This window comes from Rhinolophus ferrumequinum, chromosome 8 (assembly GCF_004115265.2).
Source record: "Rhinolophus ferrumequinum isolate MPI-CBG mRhiFer1 chromosome 8, mRhiFer1_v1.p, whole genome shotgun sequence".
NCBI classification, from domain to species: Eukaryota; Metazoa; Chordata; class Mammalia; order Chiroptera; family Rhinolophidae; genus Rhinolophus; species Rhinolophus ferrumequinum.
The window spans coordinates 68,048,363-68,074,986 of record NC_046291.1 but is presented as its reverse complement, the minus strand read 5'-3'; the positions used below and the strand labels follow the sequence as shown (position 1 = coordinate 68,074,986).

The 26,624-nt window shown below is 38.7% G+C and overlaps 1 protein-coding gene across 1 annotated transcript in view; it reads left to right on the top strand.

The window, feature by feature from the left end:
- FMNL2 (formin like 2) overlaps nucleotides 1-26,624 on the top strand; it is a 281,409-nt gene that overhangs the window by 204,727 nt on the left and 50,058 nt on the right. The window contains 3 exon segments of the mRNA XM_033112217.1: nucleotides 12,463-12,571; nucleotides 16,238-16,314; nucleotides 18,074-18,167. Of these exon segments, the coding sequence (XP_032968108.1) occupies nucleotides 12,463-12,571; nucleotides 16,238-16,314; nucleotides 18,074-18,167 (280 nt within the window).

Sequence of the window (26,624 nt, the reverse complement as noted above, 5' to 3'; positions counted from 1 at the left end):
TTTTTGTTAATATTATAAGGGTTTTTTTTTTTGAAAATAAAAAAGGGATATTAATTCATATTCTGTAGAGACGATTTATTCTAGTAGCTTTTTTGATTAGAATATATCTTCTTTATCCAACTGTGGATTTTAGTTCCCTCCTCTTAATTGCCAGATAATAACGTAGATTGGATAATCTTATATCATTTGGCAGAAAGGTTGGATTAAACTTGGAAGCAGAAATGAGATTTCAAGAAATTTAAAATGCTTTATAAATGGGACTTGATAAGAGAAAAAAGGAAAAATGCTGTTTTAAAACAAAATTTTAATGTTAATGCACACTCTCCTCTTTGTTTCAGACTTTATTTTTTAACTATTTAAAATGGATTATTAAACATTTTATGACATGACAGTCACCATGAGTTATATCAGCTATTAGACTCTGTATCATTTGTCAACTTAGCCAGTGGTAAAAAGGAATTCAATGCGGTAGAAACCTGATCGTGCTGTCTTGCAACCTTACAGTCTGGTATGACTTCAGTTAAGATAGATTCTATCTCTTAATGTGGATAGAGATCTCGCTAAATTAAATGATGCTGTATGTGCATCTAGGAGCACACTAGATTTTTGAAGATAAAGGTTGCATTAATTCAGATGCAAGAGAAAATAATTTTTACTTTTTCAGAATGTCATGGTTAATGTTGTTAGACTTAAATAAACAGTGACATAGACAATAAATAAATATTCTGAATTTTTAAAGAACGCGATGGAGCATTAAAAGAGCCTGGAGCAAGTGTCAGATTTAAACTAGGACTTTGGATGATAGCTGGAGCTTCATTCTCAAGGTGAGGAAAAGTTGCTTCAGGTGGAGGTAAAGTGAGAGGATGAGATGAGCAACATCTTGTAGCATAGATCAGGAAAAGAGGGAAGAACCTGTCCTTTCCGGGACTGAGGCTTTGTGATGGAGAGACTGGGTCTTAGACAGAGCTGGAAAGGCTTCATAGGTCACCCCGATCGACCCTCCCCACTGGGGTAAGGAGACCAAAGTCCATATTTCCTTTAAGATATTAACTCCCATTAATATTTCTTTCTAAGAGCCCTCAGAACAAATTTTACTGTTTTTCCTGAGATTATTATCTTAATAGAATGGCATTTCATGAATAGTCATCATCTGACGCTTTACTACCTATGTACATAGTGGATTTATATGAAGAGATGAAAGTTCAAAGTCAGATCCTTGTTAGTACATGTTAATACAGTAATCCCTTTCCTGGCCATGTTTTTTATGGGAGTAATTTTTTTGATGTATTTAAAAATAGGCACAAAGATATAGATAGCATTGATATAGTTTTTATTGGGGGAAAAACTTTGGAGTGTCCACTGCGTGCCAGGCGCTGTTCTAAGGGCCTTCTCTGATTTCCCGCTCACAGTGCTGTGATCACTGCTATTAATATCCCTACGATGAAACTGAGGCCTCTAGTGGTTAAGCAACTTGGACGGGATCAAACAGTGAGTAAAGGAGGTAGGGTTTGAAGGAAAGTGGTCTGACCTCAACTTCCATACTACGTTATCCTACCTGTTTATTTACAGGATGATTTCCCCCCCCCAGTAAATACACTGTTTTCATATCAGGGTGCTCACATGTCATTAGGTAAATTGTCCCCCGCAGGAGGCCAGAAGATGTGCCTTTTTCTACTTCACACAAAAGTGCCAACTGAACTAGTGGAGACGCTGATCAATATGTACTATTTTATAGCTATTAGAAAATAAGGTCATAGGAACATGAAAAAGTTTTTTCTAAACAAATGGTAGGAGTAACACAAAATGTTCTATATTTATACAATTTTATTTTCATCTATTGGAAAATGAGAAGACATTGAAAGTTCATTAAATGAAAATAGTGACTATTTTTGACGATGGGGAACTATGCATGAACGTTTTTCTTTTCAAATTTTTGTTTTTATAATGTTTTAGAACTGACATTAAATGCATGTAATATATACCCATGAATCAGATAGGGAGAGACCACATAATAAAGAACCTTGAATTGTGGAGTTTGGCTTTTATCTGGTAGACAGTGGAACGGGAAATTACGTGAAGCGGTTGGTCTTTTTGGTGTGTAGGTCTGCTGAATTCACTGGATGTTGATTGGAGGAAAAGATTGCTAAAGCAGCTGATGCTTGGACCTAAACACGAGCTACCTGAAACTTAGAATGTAACGCAAAGGCCAAATGTGAGACCATTCCAAAATTGACTTGCAGACTGCAGAAGTTAAAAAAAAAAGTTTTGTGTATGATGGATTGGAAGAGAACTAGAACCATAAGCAGAAATAGAAGAGTTGGAACCTGGAAGGGATCTCAAATGTCATTTAGTTCAACTCTCTTTTTGTTGATGAGACACCTGAGGCCCAGCTCTAAGATTTTGTTCTCCAAGGAGTTGCTTAGTTCCTGAGAACCTATTTCCATGTATGGGCTGATGGCCCACATGGTTTTTTGGCCTTTATTGTAAGTTCATAGCAGTTTTTCTGATCTCTGTATAACAGTGATCCTATTTAAAGATATGAGAACACCAACCCTGTGTCAGTTTGCATATAAAGTCAGGGGTATACTAGAAGAGTTGAACCTTTTCAGGCTCTTACAAGTTCTTTTATACTTACAAGTAGCATTTTATCTTCAGTTTTAATTGTTGGAGGAAAAAATCATCTAATCTCTTAAACCATTATCGTATCACATAAAAAACATCTTTGAATTCTACAGTTAGAAGATAAAGCCCTTTTTATGTCAATTCATTACAAGGAGGTTGACTTCCTTTTTGTTCGCTTGAAAGATTATATAAATTAGGAATGTAACTTCTGAAATGATCATTCTTTTCCTTTTTTCTTTTCTCCCCCCAAATATACAAAATCAACTCAGATTTTTTATAGTCTTCATTATTGAGAGTTGCCATCTGTATTTTATTCTACATGTATTCCTTTTCCTTAACTCCATTTATTTTAAATATTCCCTATGGAAGGATATTGAAGAATCTATTTCCGTAGATGCCAATTTAAAGGAAGAAAAACTACAAATAAAAATAAAAAATTATTCTCAAGGAATTTCCCCTGTTCATTAGATGAGATGACATTAAAATGACTAAGATTTTAATTAACAGTTAATTTAGAAATGGATAAAATACTGTTAAAGAATGGAAGAAAAAAGAATAAAGAGGAGACAATCATAGGAAACACCCGAGTTTTATTTCCGAGGGAGAAAAATGTTGAAGACATTGCTTAACCTGATAACGATCTGAGGTTGAAGAAAATGCAATAACCTTCTATAAAATATATACTTTCTAAATTTGCAGACTTTACAAAAATAATCTGTAACTACAAATTTTCAGTTTGACTTTCAGCACATTGTAAGCAGAAACAACTGAAAGTATTGGGTTGTCGCATTTTCAGATTTTTGTATTTCTTTGTTTATTTGAAGTTTCAAAAGGAGAAAAATGTACTTGGGTTAAGAACGTACATTCCAACTTTTCAGGTTGGAGTTTATTTTAATGGCCCTGATAGTGAAAATGGTGACAGCTTTAATTATAGCTTGTTGGGTGCACCATAGTGGCAGTTTTGTCCAGTATTTCCCACTATGAGTTTAACTTAACTTTATCGTGTCTTTTCTCTAATGGAAATGGAAAAAAAAGTCACCTAGCCAAAGCATTGTTGGGGATCTGTCTCACAGATTGCCAGATTGATGGAGATAATAGGGTCTAGGACCTGCCTCATGTTGTGAGATTAAATTAACAATTCCTGTAAAGAAACTGGCACAATAGTAGTCAATAAATGTGAACTATATAGAATTGAGGGAAATAACTAAAGATGACTCAGCAAATTTTTATAGCTATAGTCTAGTACTTTCATCAGTGAGATTCATTACGTACTTAAGAGGTGTGAAGGGTACTTTGCCAAGTACTGAGGATACAGAAAGAGACATCAAATAATATATTTGTACATGATTCGTGACTGATAAAGGACGTGTTCTTACTTACATCATTGTATCTTGATGAAATCTTCGGGAGTTATTCAAGGATTATTGGCCCCATTTTACAGATGAGGAAGGTGAGGCTCAGAGAAATTATCCATAGCTAGCAAGTGACAGAGCCAGGATTCATAATCAAAGTCTTCTGACTTGTTTTATGCCACAATGTCTTTATGAGTTGATTAAGAAAAAAGTGTATGTATGTTTGTGTGTGCATGTGCACACTAACATATGTTAAGTGTCATATAAGCATAACTAAAACTAGTGATATGCAACTAGAGTGAACAACAAAACCTAAGGAAGATTCATAATGTGGTCTGGATGTGAAACAACAGTGAGTGAGACTTGGAGGAGTGACTAGGAAAGATGAGGAGTAGGGTGGTAAGTCAGTGGTTCTGTGGTAAGACTGTATGGTTTGTTTAGGAAACAATGAATAAATGAGTGTGGCTGGAAGTAGTTTAGAGCCAGTTTACGTAATATATTGAAAGCCAGGCTATGGAGTTGTCATTTTAGCTCATTGGCAATGATTTGCTGAAAGTTTATGAAAAGAGGGGGCAATTTGGGATAAGCATAGAAGTATTTCTAGCTAAAGGTCACAGGAGTTAGATGGTTTCCTGGGATACTTTTCACATAGGGATATATCCTGATTAATTAGCCACTCAATAGCAAATGCCTTTGACAAAGGGAATAGAATGACAAATCACAAAATTAAGGCTAACGGTGGCTCTCCATTCATGTGATGGGTTGGCAGCCTGTTCATTCACTTACTACTCTATTCGAAAAGCGTGTACTGAGACCTTTCGATTTACAGGTTCTGGTCTAGCTGTCATCCGGTCCTATGATGGGAAATGTAGATGAACAGAAAATTTCAATAACTACAGAAAAGGTTCATTAGCTGTCTTGTGTAAAGTCCTCCTTCCCTCCCTCCCTTTACCCCCACTTTGAACTATCTAGATTCAACTCTTTTAGCTCTATTTCTTTTGGCTATAGAGACATTCAGAAAAGTCCTTGGCTCATTCTTTATACTAGTATCATATATTTTATGAGTTTAATTGATAGAAAAAATATGCCCAAGTGATGTCATGTCTGAAGGGTAAGACAGAGGAAACCTGAAAACCCCAAATTTTTGTAAAGTTCTATTAGCCCAGACCTTGGAACCATAAAAATACTAGTATGATTTTGCCAAATTATGTGACATACCAGTTGGCATTGCATTCCAGTTGGGTTGAACTCTTATATTAACTTTCAAGGGAATTATAATTACTGTTCTTTATTTATAGGTAGATATTCGTTTGATATCTGGATAGACTATTTGAAAATGCTTTTTGTAAGAGAAAAAATATGTACCTTATTTTTTTCTTATTGCTGTTGGGATCTTGATATTACAAATCTCACAAATGTTGGCATTTTTGAATTTTTTTTTTTTTGGCCAGCCTGTGGGAAAGCCTGGTTAGGTCAGTTCAGGAAATGTTCATTCAAAGTTCTGCAGTAATACATTGTCTGTGGATAATACAGGCTCAGAGGGAGAGGCAGACACGTACATAACCTACATACAAGAAAATTGAAAATTTCTAAATGTCTAGAAATAAGTATGTTACGATAATAGATAAGTGATCAACTGATTTCAAGGCATCACTGAGTGAACAGCAGCTTCCATTTTGGTGTTAGTTACTAAGTGCTTGGTGCTTTGCATATATAGATCTCTGAACAAGTCCAGTATTTGATCACATGTAGCTTTTGGTCTTTTTCCTGTACTCCCAGAATTATCGTAGACACACTACTTACAATTTATTCTCATATTTATCACCCATTGTTATTTTTTAATGTACTGCTTTTGCTTTTCACTGTGGTAAGAACACTTAACATGTGATCTGCCCTCTTAACAAAATTTTAAGTGTCTAATACATACAGTATTGTTAACTACAGACATGATGCTGTATAGCAGATCTCTATAATTTATTCTCCTTGTAGAACTGAAATTTTATACCTGTTGGTTAGCAACTCCTCATTTTGATCTCCCTTGGCCTCTAGCACCCACCATTCTACTCTCTGCTTCTACGAGTTGGAATATTTTAGATAACTCATATAAAAAATATCATACAGCATTTGTCCTTCTGTAATTGGCTTATTTCACTTAGCATGACATCCTCAAGGTTCATCCGGATAGCATATTGCAGGCTATTCTTATTTTTGAGGGTTGAATAATATGAGTCCATTGTACGTATTTACCACTTTTTCTTTATTCATTCATCTGTTGGTAGACATTTAGGTTGTTTCTGATTCTTACTAGCTATTGTGAATAATGCTGCATGAACATGAGCGCGCAGCTATCTCTTCGAGATACTGATTTTAATTCTTTTGGATAAATGCTCAGAAGTGGCATTGCTGGATCAGGTCATAGCAGTTCTATTTGTAATTTTTTGAGGAATGTTCATGTATTATTTTCCATAGTTCTTGTATCAGTTTACATTCCTACCAACAGTGTACAGGGGTTCCCCTTTCTCCACAGCCTTGCAAGCCCTTGTTATCTTTTGTTTCTTTGAAAGTGGCCATCCTGACAGGTGTGAGCTGATATCTCATTGTGATTTTGATTTGCATTTCTCTGATGATTAGTGATGTTGAGCGTCTTTTTATATACCTTTTGGCCGCAGTCTTTGGAAAAATGTTTATTCAAGTCTTTTGCCCGTTCTTTACTTGGGTTATTTGATTTCTTGAGTTATAGGAGTTTCTTATGTATTTTCCATATTAACTCCTTATCAGATATATGGGAAATATTTTCTCCCATTCTGTAGGTTACCTTTTCACTGAAATTATTTTCTGTACTGTGCAGAAGTTTTTTAGTTTTATATAGTCCGACTTGTCTGTTATATTCCTCAACATGAAGAACTACTTCAAAATTACTGTAGCTTCCTTTTTAAACTCCCTTACAATGAGTAGTGGTTTAAAGACAGCAAAATCAGACTCTAACTGGAACTCTAACAGGCATTATATATAACTCAGGCTACTAACCTGTACTTGGCAAGAGAAATTCTTGTGTATCTGTTTTGTGGTCATGCAGATCCGAGAGAGCTACTTCCCAGGTTTCCTTTGCTGGCCTTGCCATTCTTTTAGCCTTCTGGAGTCAAAAATTCAGACTTGACTTGTCTTGTCATTTATTAGAGTAAGTCGTCTGGTTGGAGCTCACTCATCAATCATTCTTAAAGGCTTTCAAAACAGAAGTACCTTTTTTCCTTGTAGCACCTGTGGCCACAGCTGTCTATGCGGGTTGGGCTGCTCGCTACGTGCTTCTCAGATTCATCGCCACACATGAACGAGGTGGCTCAGTTGGCAGTTGTCACCATAGTACTAGACAGGAAATGTTTTGCATAGGTTGCTTAAAAGATATTTGGGGAAATCACTTAGTTTTTATGCCTATTACTCATACTCACATTGACTTATAACTTCTTCATTTATTATTATTTCATATAACTACTGGTGCATAACATTAATACAAGTGGTTAGAGTCATTGCTGTTTGGTTTTGATATGAAGTCAGTTTTAGAACCTATTTCTTTCCATATTCATGGAAGTTGTGAATTCTAATTGCTAGCCACTCCCAGATAGTGTCTCGTCTTTGAATGATGGGGTAACATTTAGTTTTAGTTCAGTGCTTGGCAAGGTATCAGGCAGTTCTCAAAGTTGATGGTGAAGAGGGCCTGAGAAATTTGGTGGTGTTAGTTTCCCAAGGTTTCTGTCAAAATGGCCTCTTAAAAAAACAGGATTTCCTTAAAACTCTTGAGACCTCAAAAAACAGCCCTGAATATATCTCTTCCTCATTATTTTTCCTACACATGGCAGGAGCTCCAAAAATTAGACTCAGGACTACTTTCTGTCACTGAGAAACCCCTCTTGTGTGTCTAGGTTTCCAGAGCCTCAAAGCTCTGCTTGCCTGTTGCAGCATGAAAGGGTCTCAGAACGGCATTTAGTTAATCTGCCCCAGTGGTCCAGGCATTAGGTCACAATTATTCCGTAAATATTTTATTCCCTTGCTTTTTGCTTTGGAATCCAAGGGAGTGCTCTTTGATCTCCACATCTCAGGGAACCTGCCCCGAGACACCAGAGAGACCTAATTATTTCAGAACCTCATGAAACCTGTTCCCATCAGCTTGAAGGAACGGTTACACTTCAGAATGAGTATGTTGGGCAGAAAATGATCTCTAAATATCAGTTATGGGATATCAGTGAACATGGTGGAGTAAGGACCTCCATAAATGCTCTCATCCATAAAAGCAAAGAGAAAATTGGCAAAATATGCCAGAATCAACTTTTTCAATACTCTAGAAATTACAGTCTCACTGCAATCTGGGGAGCGTCTATTCAGGAAAATCAAGTGAATCTAAGTAAGAACAGCGAGCTTTGTGGTGTTCTAACGCATGCTGTTCCCCTCCCTCCCTCTTGAGTTCCACAGCAGCCTTGGAAACCAGTAGCTCCATAATCACAGTGCAGACCATCAGCCTGGCAGCCAGTGTAGAGGGATGAATGGAATAGAAGCTCTTTCCAAGCCCCTCTTTTTCCTCCTCATCCTAGGTTAAGTATGATGTACCATGAGATTTCAGAACTAGTAGTGAGGAAGCCAATTTCAAGTGTTAGGTAAAAGAACGTGCACCATTAGCTGTTGACAGTGTCTGGGATCACTCAAGGCATCTTACATGGGACAGGACTAAAGCTCTTCTGCCTCAGTTATCCAAAGGAGACCACGCAGAAACCAGTGCTGCCTCTCAGTGGAGTCTTTTCAATACACTACAATGAACTGGAGGCACAGTCTCAATCTGGCTCTGTTCAAATTGTCTCTGTTTTGTATGAAGTCTCATAATAGCTTCAAGAAGAAAATATTATAGTAATTGGTTTCACTTTATGTAATTCTGTAATAGAACTTGTGCCAAGGGTATTCGTTTACCACAGAGGCACCCATACCTCCTACCGAGTCATTAGCTTAATCCCTGTAGAGCTCAAGTGTTTGTGGGAAGTATATTCAGATAGGTAATTTAGGATGATCAGTACTTGGAAAAGGTGATGATAGCTCAGCCTGAGGGCTGTGTCACAGACCCGGATGCAGGCTGCCTGATCTACCTTTTCAAAGATAGGACATTGAATCGTATTTACTAGTGTTAACATGATTATGCAACAGCACCTTGTACATACAATATTTGATGGTTGTGATTAGTTTCATTTGAGCTGTTTGAATTTTTTTAATTGGTGACTGATTATTGCTGGGATTTCCCAACCTTACCTAAGGGAATCAGTGTGACCCACACACTCAGTAGAGTTCTGTGGCACTAATCAGTTACCCTTACCTTTTTCTATGGAAAGTGTTAATCATTATATTCAGGCTTACTGCCATCCAGATGGACGTTTGCAGCACCAGGGAAAAAGATTTTCAAAGCTGAATTTTTCTGATGATACTTAGTTTTTTTGTTACCTGTGTTGTGGAATTTGGCCTCATCACAGAAGCCTTCAGCTGTGGGTGGATCAGGACCAGCTCTCCACCTTCTAGGAAGCATTCCGTAGAGTGATTGAAGTGGAAAAAGCATTAATGACCACATTCTCCAGTTAGCCTTCTGTCTTTAGGGGGGAATCTAAACCTAGACCATCCACAAGAGTTCTTTTTTCTATGCAATGTGTTGTTTTTTTTCTTTACTTGGAGGCTAATACACATCCATGGTTGAAAATTTTAAATATAGACAAAAATAATGAATGAAAGTATCATGTAGTTCCACCACTCAAAGGACCGTAAGACAGGTATGTTTTAAATCTACACTGGTAATATTTTATATTCAGTTCAGTTATGTTCATTATCATGTCATCTTTACGGTACTCATTTCACAATTTATCCATTCCTTTCATATTTACTTCTTGAATTACAGTCCCATTTAAAAACAACTGTTATATGTTTAAAGACAGTTGCAGAGAGTATGTCTGTATTAACTTAGTCAAGTCTGGCTTGATTGAGAAAAGGTTCACTATATAGGAATTTGAAGTACGATGCTTTGCAGAAAAAAAATGTTCTCCTTTCAGAAGGCGTGACTGTCCTCACTCCACCATATTGTGCTGTGCTGGTGTGTGTACTGTGCTGGAGTTTATTTTACATATATATATATAAAATGTGCATGCAGCTCCAATGCACGATCACACTGTCCAAAACCCCATCCCTGTGAAGTTAGTTTTAATAGACTCTCTAAAAGTAACTCCAAATTACCAACAGAATTAGGACTAACACTTCACCACAATAAGGACACCTGAATACGGAGATCAATCCAGAAGAATTGGCTTCTGGCGCTTTCCACCAGCCTTAGAAAATCAAACCAAATCTCTTGTTGAAGTCCCAGAGTTGGTTTTGTTAATCATCTACTATTTATGCTAGATTCTACTAAGTGCTAAGGGAAAATGAAATATAAATATGTTGTTTCTGCCCTCACGGCCTTACCATCTAGTTCAGGAAGCAGTAGATAATTGTATTAATAACCCCTGTATTAATCTTACCATGTTTTCCTGAAAATAAGGCCTAGCTGGACCATCAACTCTAATGAGTCTTTTGGAGCAAAAATTAACATAAGACCCAGTCTTGTTTTAATATAAGACCGGGTATGATAATATAATATAATATAATATACCGGGTCTTATATAATATAGACCACATCTTATGTAATAGAAGACTGGATCTTATATTAATTTTGGCTCCAAAAGACGCATTAGAGCTGATGAGTCCGTCTAGGTCTTATTTTCGGGGAAACATGGTAGATACTTTTACACTAGTAGCCATTACGCCATTACTTTCAATTAATAATGACAGCTATTCCTCTAATGAACTATTATATACCTAACAAGTGATTCCACTAAAGAAACACAAAACTGAGGTTAAAATAAATTAAGAAAGATAGAGGAAGTGAAAGAACTTCTGATGCGATGGGGAAGATCACGTATTCTTGGGTCAGACTGGTGTGTGGCTGTTGTTTCAAGGTGCACCAGTCTCTGAGACCTCCATCAGGTGTCTTGCCAGTCATGGGTTTATGGCGAAGTGACACATTTTAAAATTGTATTTTAGATGCTAAAATTGGGTTTAACTAACACCAAAATCTGAATTTGTTTTCTTAACTTTGCTTTTGCATTCAGAAATGAATTAGGCCAACTTCCATTGCTGAAATTTCATTTCTCAGTGTGAATAAAGTAATTCTTTGAATAACGCATTCTTCTAACTAGCATGAGCAAACTAATTCTGTACATTCTGGTATATTGAGGCAAGCGACTCACTGAAGTGTTCATCAAAAATTTATGTGACACACTAGTAGGCTCATATGAAAGAATCATCTTTCTTCCATTTGATAAGTTTTTGAATAAAAAATAAAATGTAAAAGGGCTCTCAGCGGAACAGTTTCAGACAAAACTGTCAATTCAGCTTTCAACTCTTAGCCTGCACCTGTAGGCTAAGACTTTTGAAAGGATTTAATATTAATCATAACTTCCTTTAATTTTTTTTTCCATTACTTCAGTTCAAGAAGAAGGAAAGCTTATTTTGGGGAGCATTTCTGTCCTTCACTGTCTATGGGAAAGTAGTGGACGACTTTTGAAACTTGCTTTTCTTTCAGGCTTGGAGTTGCAGAGAAAACTGCACTCTGAGGCAGTAATTTAAAGCTCCTGGTAAAAGCCGTCAGTGTTGTCATCTTCTCTTCTTGCCCCGTATTGTCACTTCTTTACTCCTCGCAGGCTCTGATAAAGCTCCAGGCAGAACCTCTGAGGCTTAGCAATGGAGGGTCTCCAGAATGAACCTTACCGCTGAAATGTCTTCACCCTGTGAAATAGCAGCATATTTTCACCTAAGTTGCAGCTTCCATACGAGGCTCTCGGTGAGGGATCAGGCTTGGGAGGCATTTGCATACTATTAAGGTTATTATGCACGTTGTTAAGGTGTCATATCACAGGCCGATGTCAAAGTTGCTGACATGCAACATGGCCTTGGCTTAAACGCTGCAGCAGCGACTTGTGAGAGCTCTCACGGCAAGGTGCTGTTTAAACTGTGTCAGCGACTGGAGGGCTGTACCTGAGCTAAGTTTCACTCCTTCATTTACTGGCAAGTGCAGTCTGCGTGCGTGTTGCCTTAGGTCCCCTCTGCAACTCTGGCTTGGCTTACTTATTAGGAGCTGGGGTTGTGGATAAACCCCACCTACAGTCTGATTTGTTCCATGCTGTGAGAGGAGTGGAGTTTCCTTGTCCGTGGCTAACTCGCCTGACACGATGACGACCTGTGTACACAGTCCTGCTGGCCTCACAGTTTACAGAAATAGCTGTGTGGGGATGGGTTTGGTGGTGGTGGTCTTGACTTACTGTCCTCCTTTAGGCGCAGGTAAAGGTAGAGAACAATGCCCCTCTTTTCCACTGCATGTGCCTATGGTAAGAGTAATTTATAGTTTTATAGAATGTATCCCTTTTATTTGTAGGTATAATACTTTGCCGAGCAGAAGAACCTTGAAAAATTCAAGATTAGTGAGTAAGAAAGATGACGTGCATGTCTGTATCATGTGTTTACGTGCCATCATGAATTATCAGGTATGTTTGTGTTTCTAATCTTTTAAAACAATCTGAATTTGTCAGACTCTGATCTTGTTCTTTTTGGTTTCCTTGTATTATTTCTACTTGAAGGAAATATCAGGATTTAATGAGACTCTGTTGAAAAGGAAAGGTCTGGTTTGTTCCGATGCTCAAGATTTAATCCACTGTTCTCATATTTTAATTAGTATTTATAATATTTTTAAAGGGAAGATGTTCACCTTTAGATAAACTAGATGTTCACCTAGAGAGAAACTCATCTAGATTACTTGGTAAATGTTTGTGACCGTTAAAGGCAGGGGAGCCTTTGATTGTAGGCAGTAATGGGACACCTTTGGTACACTAGGAATGAAGAGATGCACGCAGTGGGGAGGTTAGTGCTTCTCACAGGCTTACATGGTGGACAGTCAAGAAGTTATAGTTACTGTCTGTTGGACCTCGTGGTTCCTAAGCTTTATCAGCAGTGCCTGGAGGATTCTCGTTAGAAGTGCAGATTTCTGCCTCAGGTGATTGTGTCAGGTTATCCCCACTCTGAGAAACACTGGGAGAGACAGCACAGTGTGTGGGTTGGATTAATCCTAACAAGAAAGTGGCAGGTAGAGTATGGAATGTCTAGGGTGAACTGAGAGGGTCAAAGGTATAGTTAGATTAGCAAAGCAGGGGTGAGAATTAGAAAAACATAATTCATATATAAAAATACGATTTGATTTCCATCGATGAAGATGCTACAGGTGGGCCCAAGTACAAATGGAAAATAAATACCTACATAGCGGGTCAGTTATTGAGTTCAAACCCAACATCACAGTGCTGAAGTGAATTCAGTAATGGAAATACACATTTATTCTTTTTTTTAAAGTCAATTAATATTTTTTTTTGAGCATTGTTAGATAGCTCCTGTTCTAGGGAATGCAGGCATAGGGAGTGCAGCATTAAATACATGAGAACTTACTTTCTAGTGAGGGAGACAGATGATAAACAAATAAATTGGTAAACTATATAGCATTCCAGAGTATAGCAGTGATGAAGAAATGAAAGCTAATATTGATTGAGTGCTTCCTAGAGGTCTGGTGCTTTTAAATCTATTAATTAATGTAAGTCTCATAACAGTCCTGTGAGATGGGTAATATTACTCTCCTCATTTTATTGATGAGGAAGCTGAGAGACGAGACAGAGAAGTTAAGTAATTTGCCCAGGATTCTATGACTAATAAGTAGTGGAGTCAGATTTGAAGCCAGGAAGACTGGCTCCAGAGCACTATTACTAAGTACTGTAGAAAAAATAATCAGGAAATAGGAATGGGAAGTGATAAAAGCGTGTGTGCAGTTTTAAAGAGGCCAGCCAGGAAAGTGTCACCGAGAAGATAACATTTAATCACAATTTGAATGAGGGAACAAGGTAAGGGATATTAGGGAAAGAAGAGTCTAGGCAGAGAAAAACAAGTGCAAAGGTCCCGAGGCAGGAATAAGTCTGATGTGCTCAAGGTGCAGGTTGGATGGATCCAAATGAGTAAGAGAGAGAACAAGTAGCAAATGCAGTCTGTAGCTAAGAGGGGTCCTGACTGTACCTTTATAAGCCAGTGAAGAAAGGACACCATCTTTGCTATGAGTGAAAAGCTGTTAAAAGGTTCTGAGGGAAAATATGACTTGATCTGACAGGATCACGCTGACTTCTGTGTTTAGGGTTGACCTTGCGGGGGCAAACACAGTAGGGGGTAGGCCATTTAGGGCGTGCTTGCATTAATTTAAGTGAGTGTTGATGGTGGTATGGACCAGGATTATAGGAGTAGAAATGACGAGAGGTGGGCAGATTCTGGTTTTATTTTGATGGTAAACACCATAGCATTGGCTATATGGTGGGGACTGGAGGGTGTTTGTCCTGTGCACCTGTGAGATGGAGCTGCTATCTACTGAGATGGGGAAGGCTGCAGGATGAGCATATTTGGGACATATGATTAGGAGTTCTGTTTTGGGGATGTTAACTTAGAGATGTCCATTGACATCCAAATAGAGACTATACGTAGGTGGTCAGATGTGGCACCCTGGAGTTTAAGGCAGTCTGGGCTGGAGGCACACATTTGCGAGTGAATAGATGGTATATAAAATCAGGGAAGTGACGGGATCAACAAGGGTAGACAAAGAAACGAAGAGGTCCCAAATAACCCTGGGGCACTCTGTTTAAATGTCAGAGAGATCAGGAAAGACTAGCTAGAGAGACTGAGAAGTAGCCAGGGTCGTAGATGCCACATACAGGACATGTTTTGAGAAGAGAGTGCTCACCTGTGTCCAGTCATGGAAGATGAGGAGTGAGAGGTGGCCATTGGTTCTAGCGAAGGGTGGGTCATTGGTGATCTTGGCACAGCTTCCCTGGAGTGGTGGTGATGAAATGCCTGATTGTAATGGTTTCAGGAGAGAACAGGAGGTGAGGAAGAAGACTGTAAGTGCTAGAGTTTTGCTGTGAAGGGTAGCATAGAAATGAGGCAGTAGCTGGACACTGGTTGCAGGGTCAAGAGAGATGTGGTTGTTGTTAGTTAGGGTAAGATTATTTGCATCATGTTTTTATGTTAATGGTAATGAATCAGGATTGAGAATCACTGGGCTGGATTGGAGCCTTTTCACCATTTTAATAAAGAGAAACACATAGTTCAAAAGTAATGATGGGGAGTGACGGAATTGCTGCAGCATATAACACACTTGAGTAGGTGAGAGGAAATGGGGTCAAGGACCCAAGTGGAGGGATTGGCCTTAGATCGGAGCCAAGTGGGAGAGTTCATCTTTAGGAAGATGGGAGGAGGTAAGCCACAGATCTATGTGGGAGGATTGACGTGGTGGCAGCAGCCCTTGGAAGTTTTTTTCCTACTTATATTACTATAATTGGAAATAAGGCCATGAGCTGAAAGTGAGTTTGGAGGAGAAGGAAAAAAATCTGTCAGCTCAGTAGAATCAAGAATGATTCCTGAGCCTCTTAATGAACTTCATTTTATAGAAGGATGAGGTAACATGCCGCAGAGCAAGGCAGGTTTTCCTTGGCTTTAGGTCCTGTTGGCCTTTGCCCAGATAAGGGAGTATATACATTGGTTGTCAATCTGGCAGTACAGTGGAATCACTCTGAAAGCTTAAGGAAAGTTTAGATGCCAGGGTCCTGTCACTGAGAGTCAGCGTAAGTTAACCTGGGGTGGGTCCTGGAGAATCAGTGTTTTGTTTTGTTTACTCTTTCAGGTGATTTGAATGAACAGCCAGGATTGAGAATCACTGGGCTGGATTGGAGCCTTTTCACCATTTTAATAAAGAGAAACACATAGTTCATTCATAACGAATGGAAATAGGCTCCCTTGATAGTAACATCGTTCCTGGAGTTTTTCTGGAAAAAACGTTTAGACACTGATGTACTAGAGACATAAATGCATTTATGGTGGTAAAAATGAGATTAGGTAGAAACTTCAGAAGACACTAAACTCAGCATCCACAACCCAGAAGAGGGCTTTCACCAAACATCTTATCTGTTGGCACCCTCTTCCTTGACTTCCCAGCCTCTCGACCTATGAGAAATAAATGTTTTATAAGCTAAAAAAAAAAGAAGAAGAAAAAACTTCAGGTTTTTGTTTTTAATCAACATTGACTGTCCCCTAAGTTGACTCCTAATGCTTTGTTTTTCCCACATTAATTTCAGTATGGTTTCAACATGGTCATGTCTCATCCACATGCTGTCAATGAGATTGCACTAAGCTTGAACAACAAGAATCCAAGGTGAGTTTGATTTGTAATGTACAAGTGTGAATCTAACTAGAGAAAGAAGAGAGCTAGTTGACACTTAACCAAGTTAGAGTTTGGAAACTCACAAGGGCGACTCTGTGAAATAAGGTTGCCAGTAGACTCCTTGGCTTTGTATGTAGATCAGCTAAGGTATATTCTTACATGTGGCAGAGTTGAGCAACTGGTGACAACGCTAGTCCTTCTTCACTCTTCTCTTTAAGCTTTTATTCCTTTCGAGGCCAAGTTCTCAGCATCCTTGCAAATTTAGCCAAATATGTGAGGGGAGGCAAGAGGATGCCAGATTGCTAGGACTGATACACACTTAGCTACACCAACTATTGCCAGAAGCTATCTAAAACCATTATCCCTTGTCCACACTTCACGTGCAACATTTACATATGTCGTTTTTAGTGCCAAAAAGAAGAAACACAAACAAAAAAATAATTGTCTATGCAGATTTCGTTTTATACTCACTTTTCTGTAAATGCCAGTGCCATATATATTATACACATCACAGATTACTTCTAGAAGCCTGTCTTATCAGTTTCTTTTAGTCATTCTAATGTGTTTTCCGTTCTTGTGAGGCATTCTGCATTTCACATGTGTTATTCAGATATCTCTGTATCTGTGTATGTGAAATCTATTAATTCAACAACAAAAAATCTGATTATAAATTAGATCCTTTCTGATTTGGAATGCAATGCAAACCATGAAGTCCTATTTAGATGTTGACATTATTATTTCAAACTTCCCCTGATTAAAGCTTTTTCAACTTTGTGATTGCTTCCTTAATTTGCTAGAATCCGAAGTAGTCATGCTATTCTATCCCTGCTTTCCACTACAGGGAAGTCATTATTCATTTTTCTTGAGACAATTGACATTGTGGATTATCAGAACAGTCTTTGTTTAGAGGTTGGTAATAGCTTTTATTCCAGAAAAAAGATTAAATACTAAAGTGATCTTATGATGAAGAAACAATGCTGTCCTTGACATTGTATTTGAAAACTTGGAATGTATCTCTAGATTCTCCTTCTAAAAATATTTCACATGAGTTTTCTTGAGTCAGAGAAAATATTCTTGTGTTAGCAGAGCTGTAATCCAGCTCCTTTCAGATCTCCTGAATAGGAAGAAGAAAGGATAGAAACTAGCATTGTCATAGAGAATTTGTAGGGGCCATGTGCAAATTAGCAGATTTGAAATGTAGGACATTAATGTCAGTTAATTTTGAACTCTTTTGGCAAATGTTTTATCTCTGACTCTAAAACCAGAGAAAATATTTAACAAATGGGTTGTTTTCCTCAATATTCCCAAGTTGCCTATTGTCTTTAACGCATCAGTAAAAGTTTTTCAATCAGATTGTGCCGAGTCATCTGATGATAGGACTAAAAGACTAATTTTTCCAGAATCGATTTTCATTAGAGAGTGATTTGTATTAGGTAGGTGCAAAAGTAATCACGGTTTTTGCAATTATTTTTTAACCTTTTAAACCGCAATTACTTTTGCACCAGCCTAATAATTTGGGGAGTGGGAAACATGCTTTCCAACTTTGGTACCCTAGATAAATCACAAATATAGATGTAGGTAAAGGTTTAAAAATGTACTTTAATATGATTATACTTTAGTTAGTAAAAGTTTAAAAAACATACATGGACAAATATTTTATTGTCAGATTCATTTTGGAAGCAAGGAACAGCTGATTCATCTTGTCACTTTCACTGATTTGTGTTTTTCTTTTTTCTTCTTGTTTTGACAGAACAAAAGCCCTTGTGTTAGAACTGTTGGCAGCCGTTTGTCTTGTCAGAGGCGGGCATGAAATCATTTTATCAGCATTTGACAACTTTAAGGAGGTAGGAGACTCTTTAGTTTTAAAAAGAAGGCTCATACAAACATCTTATGTTTGGACATCGTTGAATGGAATGATTTAAACCTTTTCATTTATTCTAGGGCCTGAGGGGTATAATAGTTACTTTTCTAAGACGTCACTGAGGGAAAAGCAATGAGTGTAGTCTAAATATCTTAAATGGGTGCATTAAGCTTTCGTTGGTGTCTCATTTCCAAGGAAAGTTAAAGACTATTTGCAGTACTCATTTTCCTTTGGAGAACATGGACTATAGCCAAAATTTGAAAATAGGTTTTGTTAAATGTATGTGGTTTTCATTATAGTTGATACTTGAGCATCCACCATGTAAATTTTATGAACTCTTTCATCATCATAGTAACTTTCCTCAAATCATACATATTATTGTTGGTTTGCTGGATGCTATGAAAAACCTATCAAATATATACAGACACTGATTTTAGCAGTTTGTAATCTTAACCAGGTGATCCTGTCACAGGAAAACAATAAACCAATGGACATGGATTGTTAAACATGGAAATTAAATGACTACAAAAGAAGAAACAATTATATATAAGTAATATGACACCAAGGATTCTGGCTCCAAAATATCAATATATCACAACTGAAATAATAGCCAGTTTCCCTTAGTGGTGGTGTGCAGTGTTACATAGCCAGGAAGAGCACCTGTTAGCTCCCCTCGTTCGTGCCTGACATCTGAGGCTACTTTGAAGTGAGACATTACAAAAGTAATTGAAGGCAATTGGAGCCCCAGGTCATGGTAAGACCTTCAGCCACGTTGTGCCTTATCCTGGCAATCCCATTTGATTCCACATGCTTCTGGATTAAGACCCCAGCTGGGTTAAAATCCAGATCTCAGAGGGACTTCCAAACTCACATCTCTCCTGGGAGCCTCTCAAGTAGAACCTGGCTAGTATTTATTGAAGACCTGCTATAACTCCGGGGCTGTGCCAGGTGCACATGTGAAATCACTTGGTTCTGTAAGAACTTCTGAGAGACAAATAGTAGTATCTCCCTGTTATAGAAGAATAAACTAAAACTCCAAATGCCTTGTTTTGTTCATGGTCACAGAGCCAGGTAAGGGACAGTGCCAGGATCAGGATTTGGTGCTCCCAATTCTGAATTTCGTTTCAGGTGATGTTTGGGCCCAGTTGAGTGTGACTCTCCTGAGGGAAATTCTGAGTTAGACAGGACCTTGGAGGCATTTCCTCCACTCTACCTCCTTAAATGGACTCACTACTCCAGCTGCCAAACATACTAGAGAGCAACCCATAATCCTGCACTCGGGCGGGGAAGCTGCAAAGATATCTGTGTCAACAGAGAAAAAGGTCCTCCTGCCCCTTTATTTGCCTCCCTGCCCGTAGTCACTGCTTTAAGATTTTGATATTACTCATTTTGTTCGTACCAACTGTGAACAGAACCAAATATTATCTTTTTATCTATTTAGCCTCAGTGATAGTGAAAAAATACCCAGGTCACAAGGAAATGGTGAAGAATAATAGCAAGTCTTTAATTTATTCATATTCTGGCTTCCAAAACAAAGCGAGACTTCAGAGATAAAAATGTATGAATGCTTGTCTATGAATGTCTTTATATATCACATATCAGTACATAAAACTTACATTTACAAATAAGGACATACATGTTTTGGTGGATGGGTCAAATAGTGAAACAGTATGTGAAGCTAATATAACTCCCAAATCTTTATCATTAGATCATATTTGAATATATCACATGTCAAATCTTTTTCATACTGGAAGCACATACTGTACATTTATCAGTGACCCTTGTTATAATATAAACTATATTATAGCAAGTATCTGATTATACTGCAGGTCAAATTATGTCCTAAAATCATAATTTTATAGAATCAGTATTAAAGCCGGTATTTCATGAGATGAATACTACTTTTGTTTTTTCTTGAATGAGCTAGAGTGTCTTTCTTGTGTCTAGTAGGCACACAAATACTTGCAGAATTGAGTTTTAGCTGTCTGGTGTCAGAATTGTATATGGCTTAGCCATTTAGGGTGTAGTACGTACTTACTTGAAAAAAAAAGTAATCCTACTCTAAATCTAATAACTAGCTGGTTGTAATGAGAACTAAATTAATGTTGACTTCGAATTTTTAGAGCTTTAAAATCTGCTTCATTTCTGTAATTACCTATGAGTAATGGTGTGTAAGTTCTGATTCTCCTGGGACAGGCATTTGCATCTGCGAGAAACCATGCCGTGTGGGAGAAGGGAACAAGGACAGAGCTGGTTCTGTGTGTGCTCTCTGCCTGGGCCGGCATTAACCTCAGGCCGTGGAGTGAGTGTGGACAGACCAAGCCAAGCAGTTATCCCCTTAACCCTCTGAATGAGAACAGGGCAGGAGAATGCTCCTGAGAAACTATTCTTGTGGACAGGTCAACAGAGCATCGACCTATTTACTTATTCAATCTTAGGGTAAAAAGCATGTTACTTTGTAGTGATCTTTTTTCTTTAATTTTTATTTTAAATGTAATGCCACTCACAGCCCAGTCTTTTAAATCCCTTCCTTTCCTTCTTCCATCTTTATGTAAGTGGATTTTTTTTTTCTCGTATATCATAGTGAAGAGTGTATTCTTTAATCTTTTTATCCAAAATGTCATTGGAATCTTCTGGGTTTAGGGAGGTTTGGGAGCCAGCTGTTCCTGAGAAGGAAAAGTTGTCCTGTGATCTCGGGTGCCTGTACAGACAGAGTTTTGGTCAGTGAATAAACCCACTGAGCTGCCCCTGGCAGAGAATGCTACCGGGTACCAGGACAATAGGGAGTAGGGCCATAGAAGAGTCTGTCCTCAAGATGATTGTTTTTAAAGCTTTTTATCCCATTTAGTGAATTGGGATTCCATTCATCTCCTTAAGAAGGATGAAGGAATTATGCCTGTTTTTACAGGGGTAACGGGGTACAGTGGTGGTGGGGTTCATTATCAGGCATCAGTGTCTATTTTTGCAGATAAAGTAATATGAATTACAGTAGCCGGACTCTTTGTGTTTTGATCACTGGTAGAGCACCGCCAAGCATACTGCTGCAGTGTGGCACCAGGTGCCATGATAAAAGGAAATTTAAAGATAGCATAGCTTATGTATATAGCAGGGTACCCCCCCTCTATTTCTTGAGCCAACAAATCCATTCTGTCCTATTTGACCACCACTCACTAATGTGAATGTAACTTGAAGGAAGGTGTCTTTTACCTCTTGATAGATTTTTATGTATGATTACATCATTTTCTCATATTTCAATCAACAGTCAGAATCCCAAGTTTGATTTTCTATTTTTTTTTTTTTTTTGCAAAGAATTTTGCTACATGTCATAATATCTGAAGTACATATTTTAGGAAAACAGGGAGCATGTGCAATTTAATTCTATCTGATGGTGGTAAGAATAGTAACCCAAGGCCTTACTTTTGGTGGGTGTGGGGGTTGGGGCCTTAGCCTGATGTTACTAAGTACCTCAATGTGTATGATGATAAATGAGTTTTAATTACATAAATTCAGATGGCAAACTGTTACCAACCATGGTTTGTGACATACTTGACAATGTGCGTGTAGTAAGTATATGAAAACTAAACCATTAAGTCAACCATTATTATCCTTGAATTCTTTTTTCTTAATTTTTTTTTTTTTTTGGTTTGTTTTTTAAATAAAGGGAATTAATGCATCTGGTTTTGGTGTTGACACATCTCCTCATGAAACTTTATGGTCCTGAATTGAGGACCAGGGTGAGAACAAGGAGTCATCTGTTTTTCCTTATTGGCTAATTTAACCACATGGAGGGGCATATTACCATCTTCCCTCAATTGATACTTTCCTAGTGACATGACAATATATATTTTTGCCAATTTGGCCTACTAGACAGAAAAAAAGCACCTTTGGAAGTAAAGGTTGTTCTTTTAGTGTTTTTGTTCAGGGTCTTGTCTGCAAGGAGCAGAAACTAACTCTCCTATACTGAGAGAAGGGTTGATTGGAAGGATGAGGGGAAATGCACAGAGTTGACAAGGAGCCTGGAGAAACAGGCCTGGAAAATGGGCAGGTGTTCCTAAAAGGTGGCTAGACTCTCATGCTGTGCCCCCAAAGCGTAGCCACTACAAACACTACTTGGGGTCTGGTAATGCATTTTCTTCTCTCTCAAATGACATGGACCATCGCTAGCCATCTGCTGGGTCATAAAACTATACTTACAGGTGAAGGACATCCAGTAATCCCCACTTGAGCGTTATAAACACTATATTTAATCAAATTGCTCTTGGGAACCTTGAGGTCTTCTACCGAGACCTTGCTCTCCTCAACTTTTCTTAGTCTTCCTCCCTTTTCCCATTATAGTCTTTGATTTATCTGAGAAATTGCCTTGAAGAAAGCTTCTGTAAAACTCTGGCCAAAAAAAAAAAAAAAAAAAAAAAGCTCCTATTTGAAATCAAAATGAAAAGTACTGAGGCCCCATAGGCTCTGCACAGCCTACGGTGACACTAGGAATGAAACCCTCTGAGGGCTCTGAGCTACCAGCTCCCCCAGGCTGCTGGGAGGTCCACCTGGAATTCATCAGGATTCCAGATCGATTAGAACTGTGTTCTCATCTGCTTCCAACATGACAGCATCTGGCTTTCACACATAAGCCTGAGGCCTGAGTGTGGCTATGAAAGGTCCAGCTCCTTCCCACTTTTGACCTTCCAGTATGGATAGATGGAGCCTTGTGACGTGAGTCACTCAAGGCCACCAGCTCTCTCGCACACAGCACTCTTGGCAGTATCTGTTATTATTTTCGCCTCTTGCTAGAAGGCTTCCTGAGAATGCTGCTGTGGTTTAGCTACTGGGCATCTGAAAGCGCTTGTGCTACACGTTATTAAGTTGATTTAAGAAAGCCTGTCAAGTTTTATTTACAGTGGACCAAACTGGGCAGGAAGGAGAGCAGACAGACATTTTGGAGGGCTTCCAGCATCCCTCTGAGTTTAATCCCGTCTAATCTAACCTCCCGAACATTTAGGCTGTAGGATTATAAATCTAGCACGAGGCCATGTGGATAACTCCTTTAGTGGTAAAATTTTCAACATGGAGGGAAGGGTACTTATTTTTTTCAGTTTCTCATTGAACTAGAAGCAATGTATTCTCTCAAATCTCCAACTATGGGAGCTGCAGTTCTAAAACGTGTGTGTATTTCACCGTGCCAGGCCAGAATTAGATTAAACTAATTCACTGAGACTCTTCTCTGGCCGGTCCATCTTCCTAGGATCAGGAAGTGAATTCATAGTAATTATTTATTTTTTTTGGACTGTTTATTAACTGTTGCTGTTCATTGCTTGTGCATAAGAAATTACTCCAACTTAGTTTTATTAGGCTCATAGATTCTGTGGGTCAGGAGATCAGGCCGGGCATGATTGTCCCTGCTCTGTGGTGTCTGGGACCTCATTCGGGAAGCTCTGATTGACTAGGGCCAGGAATTCATTTGAAGACCTCTTCACTCATATGTCTCGTTTCTGGACTGAGCTCAGTGGAGCCTGTCAACTGCAGTGCCTCCACGTAGGACTCCATGTGGCTGGAGCCTCTCATAGCATGACAGCTGGCTTCCCATGGGAGGGAACAGGAAGGAGCATCGGGAGAGCAGGCATTCAAAGGGACAGAAGTTGCAACGTGTCTTCTGAGCTAGTCTCAAAAGTCATCAGTGACACTTCTGCTGCATTCTATGAGTTGCAAGTGACTTGCTAAGCCAAGCCAGATGCAAAGGGGAAGGTGATGACCTTACTTCTTGATGGTGGAGTGTGAGAGTCCCAGTGCAGAAGAATGTGGGGTGGGAGAGACTGCCGTGGTCTTTTCTGGAAAATACAGTTCACCTCAATAAAGTTTTGAGAACCGATGTATGTCTAGTTGTTCCTCTTCTATTTTCTCTCTCTCTCTCTCATTCAACCCAATACTTGGTTTCTCCTCAGGACTGAAAGCTTTATAAACTTTTTCATTGCAGATAGAAAGGATGGTTACTACTTCCTTCAAGCCAGTGTACTATGGGCAAACAGTATTTTGAAAGCTTTTCTAGAGAAGAAAGGAGCTATTCACATAGGATTTCCAAGCCCTTGGTAATGAAGTAATTATTTCTTTATGATCTGTGTCTTTATCATCTACTAAGGAAGTGAAGGCTACTGATCACGCTAACTTACTGGAAAAATTTTTTTATGAATGTTGTGCGCCCCCCATGTCTCAGAACTATTGATAAGCCCTGGAAATAAGAAAATGAATAAGACATAGGCCTTGCCCTTTAAAGGGAGCATTTCAGTCTAGTTAAGGAAACATAAATATTTCAACAGTTATACTACTAGGCTTTCTAAAGCTAAATGCCAGGTGCTTTGCAAGGAGGAGGAATAGCTAAGAGGAGGTAGAGGAAGGAGGGCAGATGGGGGAGGATTCCTCAGGGGAGGCTTCCTTTAGCAACAAGGGTGCTTGAGCTGAGTTCAGGATGAACAAGAGGTATATTAACCAGGTATATTCATTTCCTATCACTGCTATAACAAATTACCACAAACTTAGTGGCTTGAAACATGAATTTATTACCTTACATTTCTGCTGGTCAGACATATACAATGAGTCTACAGGATGGCGTTCTTCTGGGGAATCCATTTCCTTGCTTTTCAGTTTCTAGTAGCTGCTTGCTCATGGCCCCTTCTCTGACTCTGATCCTCTGGCCTCCTTCTTTTAATGTCCATTGTGATTACATTGGACCCACCCAGAAAAATCCAAGAAATCTCCCCTTCTCAAGAGCTTTAACTTAATCATTTCTGTGACGTCCCTTTTAGATGTAAGGTAAATATTCACAAGTACCAGGGATTGGGACAGGACATCTTTGTGGGGGCCGTTATTCAGCCTACCACACCAGCTAACGATGTCGTTTTATACAAAGAAAGTGGCATCTTAATAAAGCTTCAAGGACTTCAGTTTACCTCGAAGCTCTGGTCTTCAAAGGGGCAGGGTGTGGGATGAAAACAGGTGGGATAGGAAGTTGGGCAGATCAGGAAAAAGTCTTCATATTGTCATGTAGCCTAAAGGTAACAAAGAACAAGGGTAGAAAAGGTATTCCCTGATCTTCTCCAAGCATTGGCTATGTAGATTGACTCTCTCGGTCAGTAAAGAAAGGACTTGTTATATTTTGCTCCAAAAGTAAGCTGGCAGTGGGCTCAGCGTCAGGTCACTTTGACAGAACAGGGTGTGGCCAGGGTCTGAGATTTATTTCAGAAATGTTGCCATTCATATTTCTCATTCCTTGGGCCTCTTGTTCCACTGCCAGTCATCTGCTCCCTCAGCTGCTGTATTCATTCACTTCTAGCATCTTCAGGACCTTCCTTTGATGTGGGCCTGAGGGAGCTTCAAAAAAGAAAGAAAGAAAGGAAAACAGGAGGTAGAAGAGGATAGTGGTAACCTGGTCAGACAAGATTATCGCGGTAACTGGCGAACACTTGTAGAGATGCTTTGCTTTTAACCTAACTTTCGTTAGACTCTCCGCTCTCCATAAGCCTGAGTGAGATTTTTACAACAGGGAACCTCATCTTTCATTTGAAGCATCCACTTGTTTTTTTTTTAAAACAGGGTGTTGCTTCCTTGTTATTTTTACTCATGTAAAAAATGCCATTTTTAAAACTTGTGCCCTTTGCCAACTGTAAGACAGTTGGCATATGCACTTTTATTTCATATTTTGGGAAGACAACAATGAAAGGCCTCAAAAAAAAAAATGCAGTGGGTGCTGTGTGTTACTTTAAGACCCCAGAGAATCTGAGACAGAGGTTGGCCCAGGTCCCTAAACATGGAACTTTCACTTGTTTCCCTGACAATAAGATGTTGTTCTGGTTGTAAGATCCAGAAGGGTGAGCTGATTAGAGAACTGGAATCAGAACTCTTACAGCACGCCAGTATCGTCACCAACCCCAAAAACCGTTAGCGTAATGGGAGTTTTCAGTTCCCAGTCAGGATTCAGTTGTCGTTCTGGCATTTATTTCTGCAGAGTAAGGTTAAGGTCTATTTTCGGATCACCTTGGTCTCTTTTTTTGAATGAGAGATCTGCCTCCTTATTCTTTTTCTCCCTCACTCCACCCTGACTTGAATAGTAAGGATCTTTTTTTAAAAGTGTCTTGGGACTTAAGTAAACTTTAATATTCTGTTTGTTCTAGCTGCTTTTTAAAATGAAAATAGAAATAATCGTTTTTAAATGTCAAATAATCCTGGATTATAGGTTATTTCTGGGGTCATCAAGTCCAGTGCTGAGCAGTGGCAAAGCCCCACACCCAAGGCTATATTAAGCATCTTAGGAGATAAGCTTCTGGGTTAAAGTAGAGCTGATGAAGTAATTGTGAAAATGCGTATGCTAGATATGTAACAAGGAAAAGAATAAGATAAATCATATATACATATGTCATATGTATGCATATATGTGTATATGTATAGTGTGTGTGTG